The 20,091-nt window shown below is 46.0% G+C and overlaps 1 protein-coding gene across 2 annotated transcripts; it reads left to right on the forward strand.

Moving 5' to 3' along the window:
• The first annotated feature begins 441 nt into the window (after positions 1 to 441).
• MAS1 (MAS1 proto-oncogene, G protein-coupled receptor) lies at positions 442 to 18,850 on the forward strand. 2 transcript variants are annotated; one of them, XM_023218970.1, is made up of 3 exons: positions 442 to 603; positions 8,875 to 9,081; positions 16,778 to 17,928. In XM_023218970.1, exon 3 carries the CDS (start codon positions 16,814 to 16,816, stop codon positions 17,789 to 17,791), a length of 978 nt encoding a protein of 325 aa, XP_023074738.1. In that variant the 5' UTR covers positions 442 to 603; positions 8,875 to 9,081; positions 16,778 to 16,813; the 3' UTR covers positions 17,792 to 17,928. The 2 variants fall into 2 exon arrangements, with proteins under 2 accessions (XP_023074738.1, XP_031791369.1); XM_031935509.1 differs by lacking the exon at positions 8,875 to 9,081 and having other exon boundaries at positions 460 to 653; positions 16,778 to 18,850.
• The last annotated feature ends 1,241 nt before the right edge of the window (positions 18,851 to 20,091 follow it).

The following is a 20,091-nucleotide window of genomic DNA, read 5'->3' on the forward strand; positions in this document are numbered from 1 at the left end:
GAGAAGGGAACAAATCCTTAACTATCTAGCCACGTGTCTCTCGCATGTCTCTCAGGGTCTATACATAGACTCATCTCATCATTACAATGTTTTGAGTTAATATTATTAGCTCCATTTTACAGGTGGGAAAACCAAGTCTTAGCTGGGCAGAGGTCACATGACTTATTAGACGCTGAGCAGGGAACTTGAGCTGGTTCTATCTTTCCATGACACATGCGGTTTTGCCCTTCCATGTGGCATTTCTCCAGGTCATCTTTCTCTTTAGCCCTGCCTGGCCTTAGTGGTTCAAGGTGGTCCACCGCTTTGCATTATCACCAGCTCACACCCCGCTCTGGATTGGCGTGAAGATTTTCACTCGAGTGTGTCACTGAATGATGCCATTGGAAGCTTCTGCTGATAAGCGTGGGACCATCTGCTTGGCACATCTCAAATATTTTCAGCAGTGGGAGAGCAGCTCTAATTCCTTCAGAGATGAGAGGCTGCAGCCATCCTTCGAGATGTTGGGACCGGAGACCCTGCAGGCTGGCTGGGCATTGATGCCCTAGATGCAAAGAGGAAGCCAACCTGTGGCCACCTCTGACCCTTCCTGAGCAAATGACACCAGCGAGTCTGCTTCCCAGTTTTTCATTGCTTAGCTGTCCTTGACAACCAGAGTAAGATTTTCTCTCTTTAAAAACCTCTTTCTTGGGTAACTCTTTTCTGTGCTGGTTTTTCTTTCTTTCTTTCCTTTTTTTTTTTTTTTCGGTGTGTTGGATGTTTGCCGTTGGTGTGTGTTGGCAAAACTTCTCTTTCCTCCTGCCTTTGTTTTGGAAAATTTACTTCTTTGCTGAGTTAACTGTTCCCAGACATTGTTTTTCAACTTCAGGGTTGAAACTTCTGCAGTAGCATTTTCTTTTTTAACTCACTGCAGGGGAAAGAATCTTAGGATCAATTCACGGTTTGAATGGTGGACTTGGAGGTTTTCACGGTTGCTTAATGAAAGCTTATAAATGATAAAGAAGTTGAGGTTTGAAAGGGTTGTTACTGAATTTGATTCCTCTGGAGAAATCACTTGGCTGTCGGCTCTTGGGCATCACAGGGGCAAGCTGTGTTGATTTTTCTTTGTTTTTCCTTAGTGGGCCCTGGCATCAGTATTAGCTTCTGTTGCTTTCGAAGTCATGTGCAGTCCTGTGGTGACAAGGTATTTATTAAAAGGAATCTCCTGCTCAGTCTTGATCTTTGGTATGAGCATCTTAGCGACACTTCCCAGCGAGGATACTTAGTAATTTGGTGAGAGAATGTATAGTGTATTGTTAGATTGCTGTGGGTACAGCAGTAAAAGGGTTGTAACAAGCTGGCCTCTAGCAGAGTGCCACGGCCTCGGCACCATTGACATTTTGGGCTGGGTAATTATTTACCATGTGGGCTGTCCCGTATATTGTAGGATGTTTAGCAGCATCTCTAGCCTCTACCAACTAGACACCAGTAGCACACTCCTCTCCGTTGTAACAACCAAAAATATCTCCAGGCGTGACAAACATCCCTTGGGGGACAAAATCACCTTCCCCGCTTTTAGACCAAGGCTCTAAATTGATCCAATGGTATGTCTGGAAAGGGAGCAAGGAGTCTCTGCTTCTGCATGCAGATGGCCCTAGTGTGGGGAAGACGGGAATGATGCATTTAATACCAGGACAGATGTTCCTGCCCTGTACATTCCCATCAGAGCCCTTGCCTGCCATGGAAATTCCATCTCACAAATGGGTTTCTGTTTGTCCAGGTGACTGCACACGCACACAGGGAAGAATTTGCTCTTTTCTCTGGATCTGCACACCTAGAAAGTCCAGCCTAGGGTCAGGCTGTCTTTTAAGTTGCCTGGGAACAACAGGCAGTTTCAGATGGCCCACTCCTCCAACCTGAGTTCTGCTGGCTTTTTTATCTTTCCTTTTTTCTCCCTGCCTTTCTCCCCAGCCCCCTTTCTTTCTTCTAAGAGTGATGTGCTAGGCTGGGAATCTGGGGCCCTGGGAGGACTGTGCTCAACTGAATGGGAATGTGGAAGGGGTTGTTTGTTTCTGAGGTCTCTAGAGAACACTTGAGCAGCATAAATGTATGGCATTTAGAACTCTCTGCAGACTCTGAGTCTCCTTGTTTTTTCTATCAGCGCCACCACCCATCTGCTGCTCTCACTTTCATTGAGAGGTAAATGCAGCCGGCAATCTCAAGTGGACCTGCCAGGACACAGGCTCTGCAAAGCCCACGTCCTTACCCATCTATGGAAACCACCATGCTTGTTTTCCCTGCTTGTTGATTCATTATCTCAGTTTGGCATTTCCGTGAGATTCATACTGGCAAAGTGCTTTTAATCTCTAGCATTTCTTATACCCCAGCCTTTCAGAACTACATTAAAATGCCAGTATGTCAAGCAGTTAAGGCCCAGTGGGTTAATCTGCTTGATGGAGGGCTTGCTTCTCGTGGTCAGTTTGACTGAAAGTGCAGCTCCCAGGCGAAGCAGCCGTAGGCACAAGCAGAATAGGCAGTGATCTCTGCACTGTACTTTGATCAATGTCAAAATCCCTCTTCTCAAAAGTCTCTTCAGGATTCAGATGCGATACTGCCTATAGTTCTTTGAGTTTTGCAGGAAGGTGGTGGGTATTAAGTCCTACTTTCCACCATGGTCAGCCTGGCTTGTGGTGGCTTGTGTGAAGTGCTGGAGCCTGAATAGGCAAGGATCATCCCCATGGGGGCAGCCATGCCAGGGTGAGGGCAGTGGCAGTGGTGACATGGCAAGGGATGTCAGTGCTGAGCAGAGCAGGATATCTGTGTGGCCGGTACAGGGAACCGGTGCTGGGTGTTGGATCTCCTGCTGCATGAGGTCCGTGTCTCAGGGTGGGGGGCAGGGGCAGCACTGTTCCAACAGGAAGTAAAAGAGTCCAGCAAAGTGAGGAGGGCATCTGTGCAGGGCAGGGGAGGAGCAGTGGCAGACATAGGCAACCGTTCATAGGTGGGTTGATCAAATGAGTAAATGCATAGAGGGCCATGGAAGCCAGGTTTCTCAGAGAAGGGAGTTACAAATATGGAGAGGGAGAAAACTCAAATGAATCCACTGGCGGTGGGTTAAAATTGGAGATATTGGGGTCAATTCATGATTATATGTGTATATTTTATAAAGATATACAAAGATACCAAAATACAGCTGTAGGTGTGTGTATGTATGACTATACATAAATGTATCTATGTACGTATATTCCTTAGACCTACCCCTGAGAGGGCCTGGGAGCAGTGACAGCCTTCTAGCAATGAGCACATTTTACAACCAGATCTTGGCTTCTAAATATAATTATTTACTGAAAGGAACCAGGGCTCCTTGGAGAAATGGCTGATTCTAGGTACTGGTGCAGGGGACATACAAGATATGGTAAAGTGTCCAGTTTTTTGTGTTGAAGGCTATTGGGCATACTGGAGGAAATGTGGACGAGTGGAGAAGGTTGGATTGACCCACTGAGGCTGCTGTGCCACCATGAGACACAGTTGGAGAGACCCAGGGCTGTTGGTTGTATGGGTCTGACATGCTGGGGAGATGTGTGAGCTAAAGCTGTGCATTTGGATTTCATCAGCAAGTGGGGATGGTTGAAACGGTGGGACTGAGCAAGACCACCCAAGGAGAGTCTGTAGAGTAGGAAGGGAAAAGGGTCGAGAATGGAGCCTGCAGACTGGCCAACATGGCAAAACACTGTCTCTACTGAAAATACAAAAACATTTGTCAGGCGTGGTGGCGGGCGCCTGTAGTCCCAGCTACTCAGGAGGCTGAGGCAAGAGAATCACCTGAACCCAGGAGGCGGAGGCTGGAGTGAGCAGAGATGGCGCCACTGTACTCCAGCCTGGGCGACAGAGTGAGATCCTGTCTCAAAAAAAAAAAAAAAAAAAAAGAATGGAGCCCGGTGGAACTCCAGTGTGCAAAGGGCAGTGTAAGAAGGGATCCACCGAAGGAGACAGAAGAACTGCAGGAAGGCAAGAGGAGAGCCCGAGGGAAGAAATATGCTAGGCTCTAGCATCATCTCAGAGACAGAGGCAAGGAGACGTGAAGTGGGGTTCCATAGCAACACTCACGCATTGGGGAGGGGCTCGAGCCCCAGATCTTGTCTCACCCCCTTCTGGAGGACTTGTCTGAGAGCACTGCGCTGTTGAATGGATTGGCTCCTTTCTCTTATTTGTTCTGACAAAAGGATGTGCCTGAATTTCCCCCTCTGACGTCAATTATTTTTACCCATAATGGTGAAGCATGGTGTCCTTCATCAATAGATGTGTTTATTGATAATGGTGATAGCTAGGAGCCACTCTGTTTCACAGAAGAAAGTGACAACAGAGACAGTATTTCTGAAAACAGCTCATTCCTGTGTGTTTGTGTTGTTTTGGTTATGGGTTTGGTATTGGGTAGATGGCGCTTTAATAAATAAAAATCCATTCTTTGATAAATAGATCCATCCTTTGATAAATTAAAAAATCCATCTTTTAAGGATTTTAATTACTGACAACCCAGTTGATAGTGTGGTTGCTTCTGGTGACATAAAAGCCATTAATAAATGTTCCAAAAGTCTTAACAGCCCCATGAATGGGTGTGTGAACTTCACACACAGATGGACTGTTGACAATGAGCTGGTGTGTGTGTATGTTGGGTGGGGCAGGGGAGAGCTAGATATAGCGCCAATTTGGACCTGGGGCAATCCAGGCTTTGCTGCTGCCTTTGTTACTAAGTACGCAACCTTGGACTAGTCCTGAGTTAATTTCCTCACCTGGAAAAACAAGGGGGTAGTTTGCAGTATCTGCATGATTTTTTCAAGCTCTAAATCTTAATGATCAGCGTTTAATGATCTAAATGGTCTTTATCAATAAGGAAGTGTTTTAAAGAAAACTCCAAGCAGCATCCTTTCATGTCTTTTATAAAATACTCCAGTTTCTGGGGAAAAACAATTTGTGACATATAACGTATAATGAATTGCCATATTTACAAATGTTTCTTGCAATTCAATAAAAGAAATGAACATAGAGTTTGAAAAAACAATCCATCGAAAAATACAAGTAACTGTTAACCTAAAAGAATGTCCAACCTCATTAGGAATCAAATAAATGCAAATTAAAACAAGGTATCTCTTATCACCTATCAAATTTGGGAATTTAAGAAACTGAAGATGTTGTAGAAAAAGAAACACATATGCTGTTTAAAAAATTTATATACTGTTGATGTTGGTATTAATACAATTGGCATGGTTATTTTGGATGACAGTTTGTTAATACACATTTAAATCTTGAAGAATGTTTATACCCTTTGGTCTAGCAATTCCACTTTTAGAAATATGTCCTAGGGGAATAATTAGAGATATGCACAAAATTTGCATCCATGTAAATTCATGACAGTGCTTTGTTTTTAAAAATAGCGGTGAAAAATCAGAAGCAAATGGTATGTCCAAGGCTAGGGGATTACTAAAAATAAATAATGAAAACTGGGCACAGTGGCTCACGTCTGTAATCCCAGCACTGTGGGAGGCCAAGGCAGGAGAATCAGTTGAGTCCAAGAGTTCGAGACCATCCTGGGCAACATGGCAAAACCCTGTCTCTACAAAAAATACATAAAAATTAGCTGGCATGGTGGCGTGTGCCTCTAGTCCCAGCTACCTGGGAGGCTCACTTAAGCCCAGGAGATTGAGGCTGCAGTGAGCTGTGATCTCGCCGTTGCACTCCAGCCTGGCTGACAGAGTGAGACCCTGTCTCAAAATTATAAATAAATAAATAAATAAATAAATAAATAAATAAATAAATAAATAAATAAATAAATCATGATACCTTCAGTTAGTGATATTAAAATCATACTTTAAGAGTATATACTGACATGAGAAAGTGTTTACAATATGATATTGAGTGAAAAAAAGGTAGAAAGGATACCAAAACATTATAAAAATGCAATCTCAATTTTAAAAAAGAGTGTGTATAAAACATTGAACAAAGACTAATGGAATATCCTAAATGTTGAATCAGGTTAATTTTTTAATAGTAGTTGTATGTGTGGATTTTCTGAATTGTCTTCAAAGAGCACATACTGTTTTAAAATTAGAAGAAAGGCGATAAACGTTTAAAAGAAAATACTCCCATTTTGTGTTAAGATTAAAGAGGCTATAAAATGAGCCCTATTGGGACTGTAACTGCTTAAACTTCTCTTTGCCCGCTGCCCAGACAGAGCCGATTTATCAAGATAGAGGAATTGCAATAGAGAAAGAGTTTAATTCATGCAGAGCCAGCTAAACGAGAGACCAGAGTTTTACTACTCAAATTAGTCTCCCTGAAAATCCAGAGACTGGGTTTTTTTGGTTGTTGTTGTTTGTTTGTTTGTTTGTTTGAGACAGAGTCTTGCTCTGTCGCCCAGGCTGGAGTGCAGTGGCGCGATATCTGCTCACTGCAAGCTCCGCCTCCCGGGTTCGCGCCATTCTCCTGCCTCAGCCTCCCGAGTAGCTGGGACTACAGGTGCCGCCACCACACCCGGCTAATTTTTTGTATTTTTAAGTAGAGACGGGGTTTCACCATGTTAGCCAGGATGGTCTCTATCTCCTGACCTCCTGATCCGCCCACCTCTGCCTCCCACGGTGCTGGGATTACAGGCGTGAGCCACCGCACCCGGCCCGAGACTGGTGCTTTTTTAAGGATAATTTGGTGAGTAGGGGACCAGGGAATGGGGAGTGCTGATTGGTCAGGTTGAAGGATGAAGTCACAGGAAGTTGAAGCAAGTTGTCTTGTGGTCTGGGTGGGATCACAGAACTGGTTGAGCCAGATTACCTGTCGAGTTGCACCAGCTGGTGCATCAGAATGCAGGGTCTGAAAAAATATCTTGAGCCCTAATGTTAGGTTTTACAATAGTGATGTTATCCCTAGGAGCAATCGGGGAGGTACAGAATCTTGTGGCCTCTAGCTGCATGATTCCTAAACCATAATTTTGAATCTTGTCCCTAACTTGTTAGTCTCACAAAGGCATTCTGGTCCCCAGGCAAGAAGTGGGCTTGTTTTGGGAAAGGGCTGTTACTGTCTTTGTTTCAAAGTTAAACTATAAACTAAGTTCCTCCCAAAGTTAGTTCAGCCTATGCTCAGGAATGAACAAGGACAGCTTAGAGTTTAGAAGCAAGATGGAGTCAGTTAGGTGAGGTCTCACACTGTCATAATTTTCTCATTGTTATAATTTTTGCAAAGGTGGTTTCAGGGTAATTATTTATTTAGTGGCAGAGGTCTCTGAACAGGCAGCAGTGGTTTGATCAGTCCCTGTGGACTACTTCATATCAGAGACCACATAGTGGCAAAGTCACAACTAGAAATTAAACAAGCCTTTTTTCTTTTCTTTTCTTTTTGAGCTGGAGTCTCACTCTGTTGGCTAGGCTAGAGTGCAGTGGTGCAATCTGGGCTCAATGCATCCTTCATCTCCCAAGTTCAAGTGATTCTCCTGCCTCTGCTTCTGAGGAGCTGGGATTACAGGCATGCACCACCATGCCCAGCTAATTTTTGTATTTTTAGTAGAGACAGAGTTTTACCATGTTGGCCAGGCTGGTTTCGAACTCCTGACCTCAGGTGATCTGCCTGCTTCGGTCTCCCAAAGTGCTGGGATTACCAGCGTGAACTACTCTGCCCAGCCTAAACAAGTCTTAATAAAAAATATTCCCTACAATGTGGTGACTTTAATTTCTTAAATAGGAAAGGTTAGAGGCAGACTAGATTGGAAAACTTAAGTATAGAGAGGCTATACAAGGTAAAGTCTTAAAAATAGGATTGGGCCCCAGAGTGTAGTGGAGAGAGCTCCGGGCTCAGATCAGGCACGCTGGGCTACAGGGCTTCTCAAACCAGTTGTGAAGGTTGTCTTGCCTCACAGGCTCTCCAGCAACCACTTACTAATCTGCGAAGTTGAGGGGTTTGATAGAACAGTGATTTCCAGACTGTGACTACTCCTCCTCCTCCCTCTTCCTCTTCCTCCCTCCTCCCCCTCACTCCTCCACCTCCCTCTTCCTCCTTGTCCTTCCTCCTCCTTCTTCTTCCTCCTCCCCCCTCCTCTTCCTCCCTCTTCCTCCTGCTCCCTCCTCTTCCTTTGTCCTTCTTCCTCCTCCTCCCTCCTCCCCCTTCCTCCTCCCTCCTCCCCCTCTTCCTCCTCCTCCCTCCTCCCCTTCCTCCTCCCTCCTCCTCCTTCCTCTTCCCCCTCCTCCTCCTTCCTCTTCCCCCTCCTCCTCCTTCTCCTTCCTTCTCCTCTTCCCTCCTCCCTCCTCCTCCTCCCTCTTCCTCTTCCTCCTCCCCCCTCCTGCTCCCTCTTCCTCCCTTCTCCTCCCTCCTCCTGGCTCCTCCTCCTTCCTCCCTCTCTCTCCTTCTCCCTTTTCTACTTCCTCCTCCTCCCTCTTCCTCCTCCTCCCTCCTCCTCCTCCCTCTTCTTCCTCCTCCTTCTTCCTTCTCTTTCTCCCTTCTTCCCCTTCCCCTTCTCCTTTCTTCTCCTTCTCCTCCCTTCTCCCTTCTTTTTTCTTCTTACTATCTCAGCTTGTGGTCAGAAGTCAAGTGACCTGGATTTCTGCCTGGCCAACACTGTGATTAAGATCCACATAAGTTTCTGGGCACTACAGCCCTGCAGGACCCAGAGAGCACTGGACACACTGGAGCAAACGCAGATGGTAGGTCCTTTGGGGCTGTGCAACATGGTGGCTCTGAGCCTGGCGTGGTTATTCATCCTTAGGTTTTTCCCTCTCAAAAGGGGGCAATGACATGATCCTTATCAGCCTCCCAAGCTGATTTCAAGGCTCCAAAGCTAGGATGGAAGGAAAGGTGCTTTGGCCTCAAGAGCCCCACACCACGATATTCTCACAATCTAACTTATTTCTTTCACCCTAGACATCCCTTTTGTGAGAAGAAAGAGAGGAGGGAAGATGCTCTGGGATGCTTCCAGTAATGCTGACCAGTCATGGTGCTGTCACCTCCTCGTCTGTCTTTGCAATCTGTTCCCAACTGAGGTTTCCATTGCAGTGTAACTGACCACTCCAGGGGCCACTGAGGGCTGTCAGGATGAACTATCCTTCCACCCCAGGCTGTCACTGCCAGGTAAACATGCATCCCTGCAAATGCAAGTGCTGTGCAAGAAAAATGATTGGTGGCCGGGCATGGTGGCTGATGCCTGTAATCCCAGAACTTTGGGAGCCTGAGGCAGGAGGATCGCTTGAGTCCAGGAGTTTGAGACCAGCCTGGGCAACATGGTGAGACCCCATCTCTGTAAGAAATAAACAACAACGACAACAAAAATTAGCTAGCATGGTCATGAGTGCCTGTAGTCCCAGCTCCTCGGGAAGCTGAGGTGGGAGGATCACTTGAGCCCAAGAAGTCAAGGCTGCAGTGAGCTATGATTGCACCACTGCACTCTAGTTTGGGCAACAGAGCAAGACCCTGTTTCAAAAAAAAAAAAGATAATGAAAAATGTTTGGCATGTCTGGGCAGAGAGCCTCTGGTCCTAGAACTGGGTTGACACGGAGAGAAGTTATGCTACTGATTCACCCTGCAGTACAAGTGCCTACCTTGTCTGCATGGTTTTCTGAGATCTCAAGTGTGTGGTCTTCTCTCTGCTGTTGGGGAAGGCTCACTGAGCCAACACGAAATTATTCTGAGCTAGACTGTTTTGTCAGCTAGCAGCAATTACCCTTCTATTCTCCTCACACTTCCCAACTTCAGATATCCCCGTCAGTCATCCACCGGCAGAGATGAAGAATACACAAAATGACCAAGGAGCTGGGGGAGGAAAGGGTTGGGGTGGCGAGCACGTAGGGCCGGCTGTTGTCAAGGCATTTCTCGCCATCTGCTATTTCGCTTCAGAGACCGAAACTCAGTTGGTTGGGTAAGACTGGGAATGTGATTTTTAGCAATGTGTTCGTTTAAATAGAACCCCGCTATAAAAACAATTTGGAGGATTATGATTCGTTTTTAAATGAGAACTAGTTTTAATGGAATTTTTATATGCATTCCAATCATGACTAAAATCCGCATCATGATCAAAGTCTGCCTGAATACTGTATTTGCTTCATGAGTTGTGCTCTAACCATTTGAAACCCGTGTTTATTAAGTGTGATGCCCTGCGTGGAAAGTGGTGGTTTTCTCTCGTGGGGAAGCAGAGTTTATTCTTAGAACTGTTATAATGGGCTTTATTTCTTGGAACAGGTTGATAAGTACTTATTAAATGCTTACTGTGTGCAAGTGTTGGAGATTCAGACACAAAAAAGATGAAGTCCTGGTTTCAAGGAGTTTGCAGTTTAGTGGGTGTATTAGGATGCTCTGACTGCCATAACAAAATACCATGGACTGGGTGACTTACAAACAGAAATTTATTTTCTGACAGTTCTGGAGACCAGAATCCAAGATTGAGGCATCGTCAGGGCTAGTCTGGTGAGGGCTCTCTTTTGGTTTGCAGACGGCTGCCTTCTCCCTCTGTCCTTACATGGCTTTTCCTCTGTGCCCTCTCAGAGAGAGATCTCTCATGTCTCTTTCCCTTCTTACAAGGACACCACTTCTATTGGATTAGGGCCCCACTCTTAGGACCTTATTTAGCCATAATTACCTCCCTAAAGGCCCTATCACCGAATATAGTCACATTGAGGATTAGAACTTCAACACAAGAATTTTGGAAGGGAACACAATTCCATCCACAACAGTGAATAAGATATAATTTTAACTCTGAGGCCAGGCACAGTGGCTCTCACCTGTAATCCCAGCACTTTGGGAGGCTGAAGCAGGAGGATTGCTTGAGGTCAGGAGTTTGAGACCAGCCTGGCAACACTACAAAAAATTAAAAACAAAATTAACCACGTGTGATGGTGCATGCCTGTTGTCCTAGCTACTCAGAAGGCTGAGGGGGAGGATTGTTTGGGCCCAGGCGTTTGAAGCTGCAGTGAGCTATGGTTGCACCATTGTACTGTAGCCTGGTCAACAGAGTGAGACTATCTCCCAAAATTATTTTTAATTAAAAAATTTTAACTCTGCTCTGTTACAAGGAGATATGTATTGGCTCTGAACATAACGAGACCCCATCTCTACAAAAAGAAAAGAAAAAAAAATGAGCCAGATGTAGTGGCATGTACCTGTAGTCCCAGTGATTTGGGAGGCTGAGGCAGGAGTGTCACCTGAGCCCAGGAGTTCAACCTCCAATGAGTTATGACCACACAACTGCACTCTAGCCTGTGCAACAGAGCAAGACCCTATCTCTAAAATAATAATAATAATAATAATAAAGAAAGAAGATACAATTTGAAACACCTTTCCCAGCTGACTTTTGTGAATTTATTTGGAAACTTTTGGGGAAAAGAAGAAAAGTTGAATACAGAAATAGAAACTGGTATTGTAAAAGGAAAGGGTAGGACAGGCTGCTTCGAAGGATGGGTCAGTGGTGAAAATAGAGCCTGCCTTGAATCTAGGATGAGCAAGGAGGGTGACAGAGAAGGGGAGGTGACCTGGGGCAACTGAGAGCTCTCTCCACATAGCAAGAAGCTGCAGCTGAAGGACGTGGTCCACGAGAGATCCCAAGGAATGGACCAGAGGCAGAAAGACGATCTTGTCAATATTCTCGAAAACTTGGATTAGGTCCTGAATTTATATTTCTGGTCTTTGGTTTAGGTTAGTAATTAAAAGATGAAAGCACTTGGCTTCCTTGCATAAGTGACTTTGATTTTGCCATGGCTGTTGACCTGTGATGGCCAACACGGGAGCCCCGAGTCACATGAGGCTCCTGAGCATAGGGAACCAGGCTCATTGGAAGCGAGAGGCCCTGCAAGAGTGAAATACCCCCTGCATCTGGGGCACTTAATGCATAGAAAAGAACATGAATACCTCATCCATATTTTTTGTATTGATGACGTGTTGAAATAATATTTTAAACACATTAGGCTAAATAAAGTACATTATTAAAATGGATTTTGCTGGTTTCTTTTTACTTTCTTTAACGTGGCTACTAGAACTTCGCTTACACAGGTGGCCCACGTTGTGTTTCTGTTGGATGGCGCTGGTCCAGGCCCCTGTTACCTCTACCTTTTGTGTACTATGAGTTACATTTCTTTCCCCTCTCCTCTCTCTCCAATACCACCAGCAGCAGGAGCAACGAAACACCAGGCTCTGAAGTGCATGCTGGCCACTGTGTGGCCTCCCACCCTCCTTGCTGTGGTCGCTTTGGATCCCTGGGCTGCTGTCCCAAATTCCTTGATGATTTTAGCACCTGGATTACAGCCAACAATATTCCTGGTCTCCAACACTATTTCTCAGCAATTTCAGCATCTGTGGATAATTCTTCCAGCCCTGAGGCTCCAGGTTCTGCTCTCAACTCAAATGATCTTGTCCTTCACTCTCCCTCAGCCCTTCTTTTCCATGGTCATGCTCTGCACTTAATACTGATAATCCCAAAATTCGCTGCCCGAAGCTCAGTTTTAAGCACCACGTTCTCCAACCCCCACCTCCTTCTTCCCCTTCAGTGCCTTTAGTATGGGGACTTCAATGATTTCCTGACATTGCTGGGACCTCCGATATGTGGCTCCTATTTCCTGTTCACGTCTGTTACCTCCCTCGTGCCCTCACTTTTCTCCTAACCCCGTTGGGCTCCAGAGTCCATTATCATAGGCCTTCCCTTCTACATGCTTTGCTTCCTTTGCCCCCCCCTCTGTGTCGTACCCACCTGGTAAACCTCAGCCCTGGTTAAATCCAACTCTCCCCTTTCTCCATACCGGCACCTGGACAGCTGAACCGAGCTGGAGCGAAGCACGGGTGAGGCTGAGTGGTCTCTTCAAGGTTCCCAAGCGCTAGCCTGGGCGGGCTCTAGGTTAGCCTGGCTGGAGATCCTGCACTTTGTGTATGTCCCTAGCCCTCTCTTTCCCTCATTTATTTCACATCTTGCCCTCTCTCCTTAAACCCTTAACATCTCCTCACTCTTAGCTGATGACCTTGCTTCTTACTTTGCTGAAAAAGAGATACTGTGCATTCAGAAGACAACTTCTCGCCTTGGGCACTCGCACAACCACATCTACCCACCTCACCGTATCTGCAGCCACACACCCAGCCTTCCCCTTCACCGGGTATAAATTATGCTCTGGCAAGGCCGCCACTCCACCCAGCTCTAGACCCCTACTTCCTGACTCCTCAATTATTTGCTTTCTACTGGATAATTCTTATCCGTTTATCACCTCTCAACCCCACAGCTCCCAAGACGGTTGTCTACACTCACTGTCTCCACCTATTCTCCTCCTGTTCTCTCTAAACCACTTGCATCAGGCATTCGTTTTGTCCAGTCTACTGAAAATACTCCTACCAAGGTCAGCAATGACTCCACTCCCATGGTCAATATCAAGTTCCAGGTCTCAGCCCACTTGAACTTGCAGTAGGATTTAGCTCAGTTGATCACACTTTCTTCTCCAACTCATTCTTACTTGGCCTCCCGGGAGCTCTTCTTCCCCAATTGTCCCCCTGCCTCTCTGTCAGGTCATTCTCAGTTTCCTCTCCTTCTTCCTCCTCATCTCCCCAGCCTCTAACTTTGAAATGCCTCAAGGCCCAGTCCTTGAACCTCTTCTCCTTTTTAATTGTATTTCACAGATACTCTCATCTCACCTCATGGCTTCAAAGTCCACCTGTTTGCATACAACACCCACATTTATATCCTTAGGCTACAACTGTCGCCCGGCTCCTGACCTCCCCTGGACATGGCCTGGCTGCCTCACAGGCTTCTCAAACTCCACAGGCCCTGCTAACCCACTCCACGTGCACCTGTCCATTCAGCAAATGGCTAAGCACGTATTCTCTTTCTACCACAACACATGTCTCTTCCATCAGTGAATCAAATCAAAGACCTCCCACCAGATATTACTACCTCTGCCACAACCTGGTTTATGCTAACATCCTCCCTGTGTCTAGGCCAGTGCCTTCACCTCCCACCTGGCCTCCTCCTTCCTGCTGTGGCCCCTAGAATGTCACCTGAACACAGAGGCCATACCGAGGCTGTTCATGCCTCAGTCCTCCAAGTTAACCACATTCCTCCTCTAAGAACCTCCTGGGGTTTATTGGCTCATTGGGAGTAAAAGCCCCAGCTGGCAAAGCCCGTTTGGACCTGGCCGCCAAAGACCCCAGTCTTCAGCACCTGACCATTCTCCTTGCCAGGCCGTTCCTGCCTCACTGGCCTTTTTTGTGGTTCTTCACTCCTGGCTGCCTCCTGCTTCTGGAACTTTGAACTTGGTGTTCCCTTTGCCTGGAATACTTTTCCCCCAGGAACCTGCAGGCCTCGGTCGCCTACTTCCTTCGTGTCTTTGCCCAAGTGTGACCTCATGAGTGAGACTTTCCCATCACTCTGTGGACGATGGAACGCCCAGGCCCCTGCCACTCCTTTCCTTTAATGCTGCTTTACTTTTTTCCGTAGCACTGTTTATGCGCTGACGTCAGTTTGGTTGTTGTTGCTGTTATTGTTTTTTGCTTACTGACTGCCTCCCCACTGGAATATAGACTCCAGCAGGCCGGCACTTTGGCTGTTTTATTTACTGCTGTGTCCCAGTGCCTAGAACAGTGCCTGGCATGAGATAAATGTCGCGGGGGAGAATTGGGGGAACATGGTGGTCTTACTTGCAAACTTCTAACAAGGCCCGGTCTCTACAGCAGGCCTTTGGTTAGCCAAGACAGGACATGTGAGCTCTCGTCCTGTGTGGGTTCCTATCGGGGTCTCTGTCTTCTAATTATGAAGTAAAAGGAAGCTCTCCTCCAGTGAAAGTGATTTCCTGCATCCCATTAGAGCAGCTGAGGGAAGTGTCAGTGGGAGAGGTGCGATCGGGAGAGGTGTGATGGGGCCCACAGAGGCAGGGGCCTCCTTGGAGCCTGGATCACATTGCTGGAAGGAAACACCTGTTTTGCCAACCTAAAGGCTACCTGCTGGCCCAGGATCCAGGCCCGGCTGTACTGAGATCACAGCTCAGGGCCCTGCATGTGCTGGGGTTCTGCTGACTCGATTCTGGAAATGTCAGATATCACCAGAGCCATTCGAGTGCCACAAAATAACACATTTATGTATTATTCTGCTTCCAGTGAGCTCATGAGGAAAAGACAGATATCTACTAATTAAAAATATTCTTTTGATCAGCCAGCATGGTGGCTTATGCCTGTAATCCTGGCACTTTGGGGGGCCGAGGCAAGCGGATCACCTGAGATCAGGAGTTCGAGACCAGCCTCACCAACATGGTGAAACCCTGTCTCTACTAAAATACAAAAAATTAGCCGGGCATTGTGGCACACACCTGTAATCCCAGCTACTCGGGAAGCTGAGGCAGGAGAATTGCTTGAACCCAGGAGGTGGAGGTTGCAGTGAGCCGGCATCTCGCCGCTGCACTCCAGCCTGGTGACAGAGCAAGACTCTGTCTCAAAAAAAAAAAAAATATTTTGATCAGCTTCCTACCGACAAAGTTCAGAAAACAAAGAACAATGTTTTACTACATACACATACATATGCATGCACACAAACTAGAAAAAAAGATTTTTTTGAGACAGGGTCTGCTCTGTCACCCAGGCTGGAGTGCAGTGACATGATCACAGCTCACTGCAGCCTCAACCTCCCGCGCTCAAGCGATCCTCCGACCTCAGCCTCTCAAGCAGCTGGGACTACAGGCATGCACCACCAGGCCTGGCTAATTTTTGTATTTTTTTGTAGAGACGGGGTTTGCCACATTGCCCAGGCTGGTTCTCAAACTCCTGGGCTCAAGCAATCTTCCTGCCCTGGCCTTCCAAAGTGCTGGGACTGCAGGAGTAAGCCACTGTGTCCAGCCTAAAAAACGTGTTTAAAAGCCAAGGACAAGTTAGATTTGGAACAAGGGAAATGATCTCTGTTGACAGCCTCCTTTTCCTTCCCCGTGGTAGGGTGTTTTGTTTTAGCAAGAGGGCAGAGCTATGCATATGTTCATTTTGTAATTGGTAAAATGTGAGGGAAAGTTTCTGAGAATCTTTACTTTGCAGCCTCAAATGCTGAGCATTTTTCCTGGTTCGGGTGAGTGCTTTGTCTGGCATCTGGCGATGGTGTTTCCTGTACCGTCTGGCCTGTGGTCTGTGGGGACGTACATACGTCTTGTTAGGGCTCTTTATCTACTCCACACATGGCTTGCCTGGCTTATGTAGTCTGAGCAGGTGCCCAGCTTTGTCCCAGATATTGAAGCCGTGTAAAATAAATGCCTTTTGATTGTTCACCCTTTAAGCAATATTGGTACAGTATTAAATCCATTGTCCCAGGCACTCCCTCTCTTTCCTGCTTATGGCACTTCGTGTATTAAAAAATGACAATGGCAGCATTGCCCAAACATGCATTTTGTCATCAAGTCTTAATGCAGTCAACCTGGTCCCTCAGGAAAATGAATGGAGGCCCAGAAGATGAAATGATTTTCAAAATGCCATTAGGAAAGCTCAGGCCAGAACTGGAAATGGGTCCTGCCCAGGGCAGTCAGCCACTCTTGCCTGGCCGTCTCCTTTTTGGCGCTAAGCCACAAGCACACAGTGATATAGAGTGAATGGCTATCACTGGGGATCCAAAAGGGTCATTCGATCAGTTCTCTCTTTTATCAGGTCTAAGTTCTCTTTCTTATCAGGTCCTAAAGGCCTAATCTTATCACTGGGAAAAAGATAACTGTACAGTCTGTTAAACTTTTTTTTTAATAACATGAAGATTATGATTTATAGCTGAATTTCTCTTTTATTCCAATCCAACAATTTTCATGGCTTTTTGTGTTTGTTTTTGTTTTGGACACATTTACAGAAAATTACCTGAAGAGTTCCAGCCTGAGGCCTCCTCATGGATGGGTCAAACGTGACATCATCTGTTGCTGAGGAACCCATGAACATCTCAACCGGCAGGAACGCCTCGGTCGGGAGTGCACATCGGCAAATCCCCATCGTGCACTGGGTCATTATGAGCATCTCCCCAGTGGGGTTTGTTGAGAATGGGATTCTCCTCTGGTTCCTGTGCTTCCGGATGAGAAGAAATCCCTTCACTGTCTACATCACCCACTTGTCTATCGCGGACATCTCACTGCTCTTCTGTATTTTCATCTTGTCTATCGACTATGCTTTAGATTATGAGCTTTCTTCTGGCCATTACTACACAATTGTCACATTATCAGTGACTTTTCTGTTTGGCTACAACACGGGCCTCTATCTGCTGACGGCCATTAGTGTGGAGAGGTGCCTGTCAGTCCTTTACCCCATCTGGTACCGATGCCATCGCCCCAAGTACCAGTCGGCGTTGGTCTGTGCCCTTCTGTGGGCTCTTTCTTGCTTGGTGACCACCACGGAGTATGTCATGTGCATCGACAGAGAAGAAGAGAGTCACTCTCGGAGTGACTGCCGGGCAGTCATCATCTTTATAGCCGTCCTGAGCTTCCTGGTCTTCACACCCCTCATGCTGGTGTCCAGCACTATCTTGGTCGTGAAGATCCGGAAGAACACGTGGGCTTCCCATTCCTCCAAGCTGTACATAGTCATCATGGTCACCATCATTATATTCCTCATCTTCGCCATGCCCATGAGACTCCTTTACCTGCTGTACTATGAGTATTGGTCAACCTTTGGGAACCTACACCACATTTCCCTGCTCTTCTCCACAATCAACAGTAGCGCCAACCCTTTCATTTACTTCTTTGTGGGAAGCAGTAAGAAGAAACGATTCAAGGAGTCCTTAAAAGTTGTTCTGACCAGGGCTTTCAAAGATGAAATGCAACCTCGGCGCCAGGAAGACAATTGTAATACAGTCACAGTTGAGACTGTTGTCTAAGAACTGAGAAGGAAGTTGTGGATAACAATGGTGGAACACAGGTCATTTTTAGCTTGTGCTTGGAATGTAACTTAAGTGTCTCCTAAATGTGATACAGAAGGACATCTCATCCAATGTGCATGAGATACTAATTAATGATGAAATTGAACTCTTGTACTGTATCTTCTGGAAATGACCTGTCATTTCTGTACTTGATAAAGACTCTTTCTATTTCTTTCAGCTCTTTTGGCAGCATCTTACCATGAACCACAAAAATGACTCTAGCAGGAAGATTTACAGATGTGTACGGGACAAGGTAACAAAAGTATTTGTTGGAACTTGAGGAGGCAGCTTGATGTAGCAGGAAGAACAAGGGTCGCTTCCTGTGTGACCTCAGGCAAGTTGTTAAACCTCTCAGAGCCTCATTTTCTCACTCATAAAATGGTCACGGCAACAGTCTATACCCCCTTGGTCTGCTGTGAGGATGAAATGAGAAGATGAGGCTTGCAAAGCACCTGGCACATTGTGGATGCTCAACAAACATCGGTCTCTCCTCACTCCCTTCAATGGTAGACAAAATATAAATTTTTGTTTCGTAAAGCACACACACACACACATACACACAACTCTATCATGTACAGAAGTTATTATGTGTTTTTACGTGTTGAATGTAAATTTAAGAAGGTCATCTTTTTGCTTGCAGCATGAAAGCTTTTCATGGCATTACCCCTCTATTGAAAAACATCGCGGATGTTATGATCTAAGCAGCCATGTGCTAGTGCATCATTTCAGGTTAAGAAGAAAAACATTTGGCCACCAGTAGAGGAGTTTCTCATAGCCTCCCTTCCCTCTGTGGGAATACTAGATGAAATGAAAGTCTGTGTTTTGAAGTCCTTTGATTGCATATACATTTTTATGAATGGAGTTGAATTTATGACTTCTTGGTGATGACTGGGATCCTCCTCCCCCACGAAGCGGTGGGTTATTTATAGCCAGAGTTCTCACCTGCAGCCAAGTGCAGGTCTCTGCACCTGTTTGCCTCCTCTCCTCCTGAGGCTTTCTTTTTTTTTTTTCATACCTGGAAGGAGGCTCAGTGTAAGGGCTAATGAGAATGTGGACACATCCTGGAGGACTCTGATATTTTTGCTCATGACAGATCCTTGCATGACATCCTCAGCATCTTTACTCAGCACTCCAGGGCAGGCTCTGCCTTTGCCTGCCATGAGTTGCCCTCCAGACACCACATGTCCTGGGTTTTAGCTCTGAAGCCCGTCTCAGCCTATAGACTGCATAGCGATGTATATTTCCTTCTGTCCCTTCTAGGAGTTCCACAAAATGGCAATATGTCATATGATTCTACAGGTTGTAAAATGTTCAAGTCCATAGAAATGAGCCTGATAGTATTTATTTTAACCATTTGCTCTTTAAAAGGTCAGAGAGGCAGTGATGAAACGGTTCTCTTTTGCTGCTGGTCCTTCCCCATTCTCTTCCTTTCTCAAAAGAAATGATGGGGGGCAGCTTCGCTGAGGGAGATGAGTCTCTCCCCTCGAGCCAGGACCCCACTACCAGCCAAGCTTGGATGCCGGAGGCTTTTCAGTGGGTGATGACGTCTGATTCAGAAATGAGGCAGCTTTGCTTTCAGGAGCCCAGATGGGGTGTGGAGCAGTGACATTTAGAATGATCTTGTTTTTGGTTGAAAACAGAGCATCTTCCCTGGGAAAGAACAGAATATGGAGATCAGAGCGACTCCCCTCTGTTTCCTGTCCTCTCCTGTGTGTGCTGCGTGCTGGCCTCTGGGGTAGGGAAAGGGGGCCAACCTCATCTCATTTCAAAGGGGATCTTAGTCTCAAAGAGGACCCTAAAGACTATCAGATACAAGGAATTTCTACCTAAGGAAAATATGGTGAACTAATAGGAAGGCCCCATTTATTGTTTTTCTGCAGATAAAGTTGGGAAATCAAATGTGATAATGAATATAAAAGTTATTCTAACCTTTTAAAATGATGCCTTACCAAGAGGTAGGATTCAGAGTTTGGCAGGGTTATAAAGACTAATTTCTTTCTCTCTTCCCCCAAATCCATTCCCAAAATGAACTGTAAGGTTAAAACTAAAACAAGAAGATGTGCGTAAATTTGCAAATGTGTAGAGAATACTAAATAATTTGTACCCTTTAGGCATTCAAACAATTTGCTTAAGTCATTGTAGGTTACTAGGTGCCACTTCCGAGAATTCCCTGGGGATGGGGAGGAGATTGTTTGGATAATGCCTGTCCTAACTGAAGAGGAAGGGTTTGTAGCATTCCTACTACAAGGATTCATGGA

Source organism: Piliocolobus tephrosceles, chromosome 5 (assembly GCF_002776525.5).
Source record: "Piliocolobus tephrosceles isolate RC106 chromosome 5, ASM277652v3, whole genome shotgun sequence".
Taxonomy (NCBI): domain Eukaryota; kingdom Metazoa; phylum Chordata; class Mammalia; order Primates; family Cercopithecidae; genus Piliocolobus; species Piliocolobus tephrosceles.

What these genes read in the sequence shown, in the direction of transcription:
- MAS1 (XM_023218970.1), top strand. Translation starts at nt 16,814, where the DNA reads ATGGATGGGTCAAACGTGACATCATCTGTTGCTGAGGAACCCATGAAC.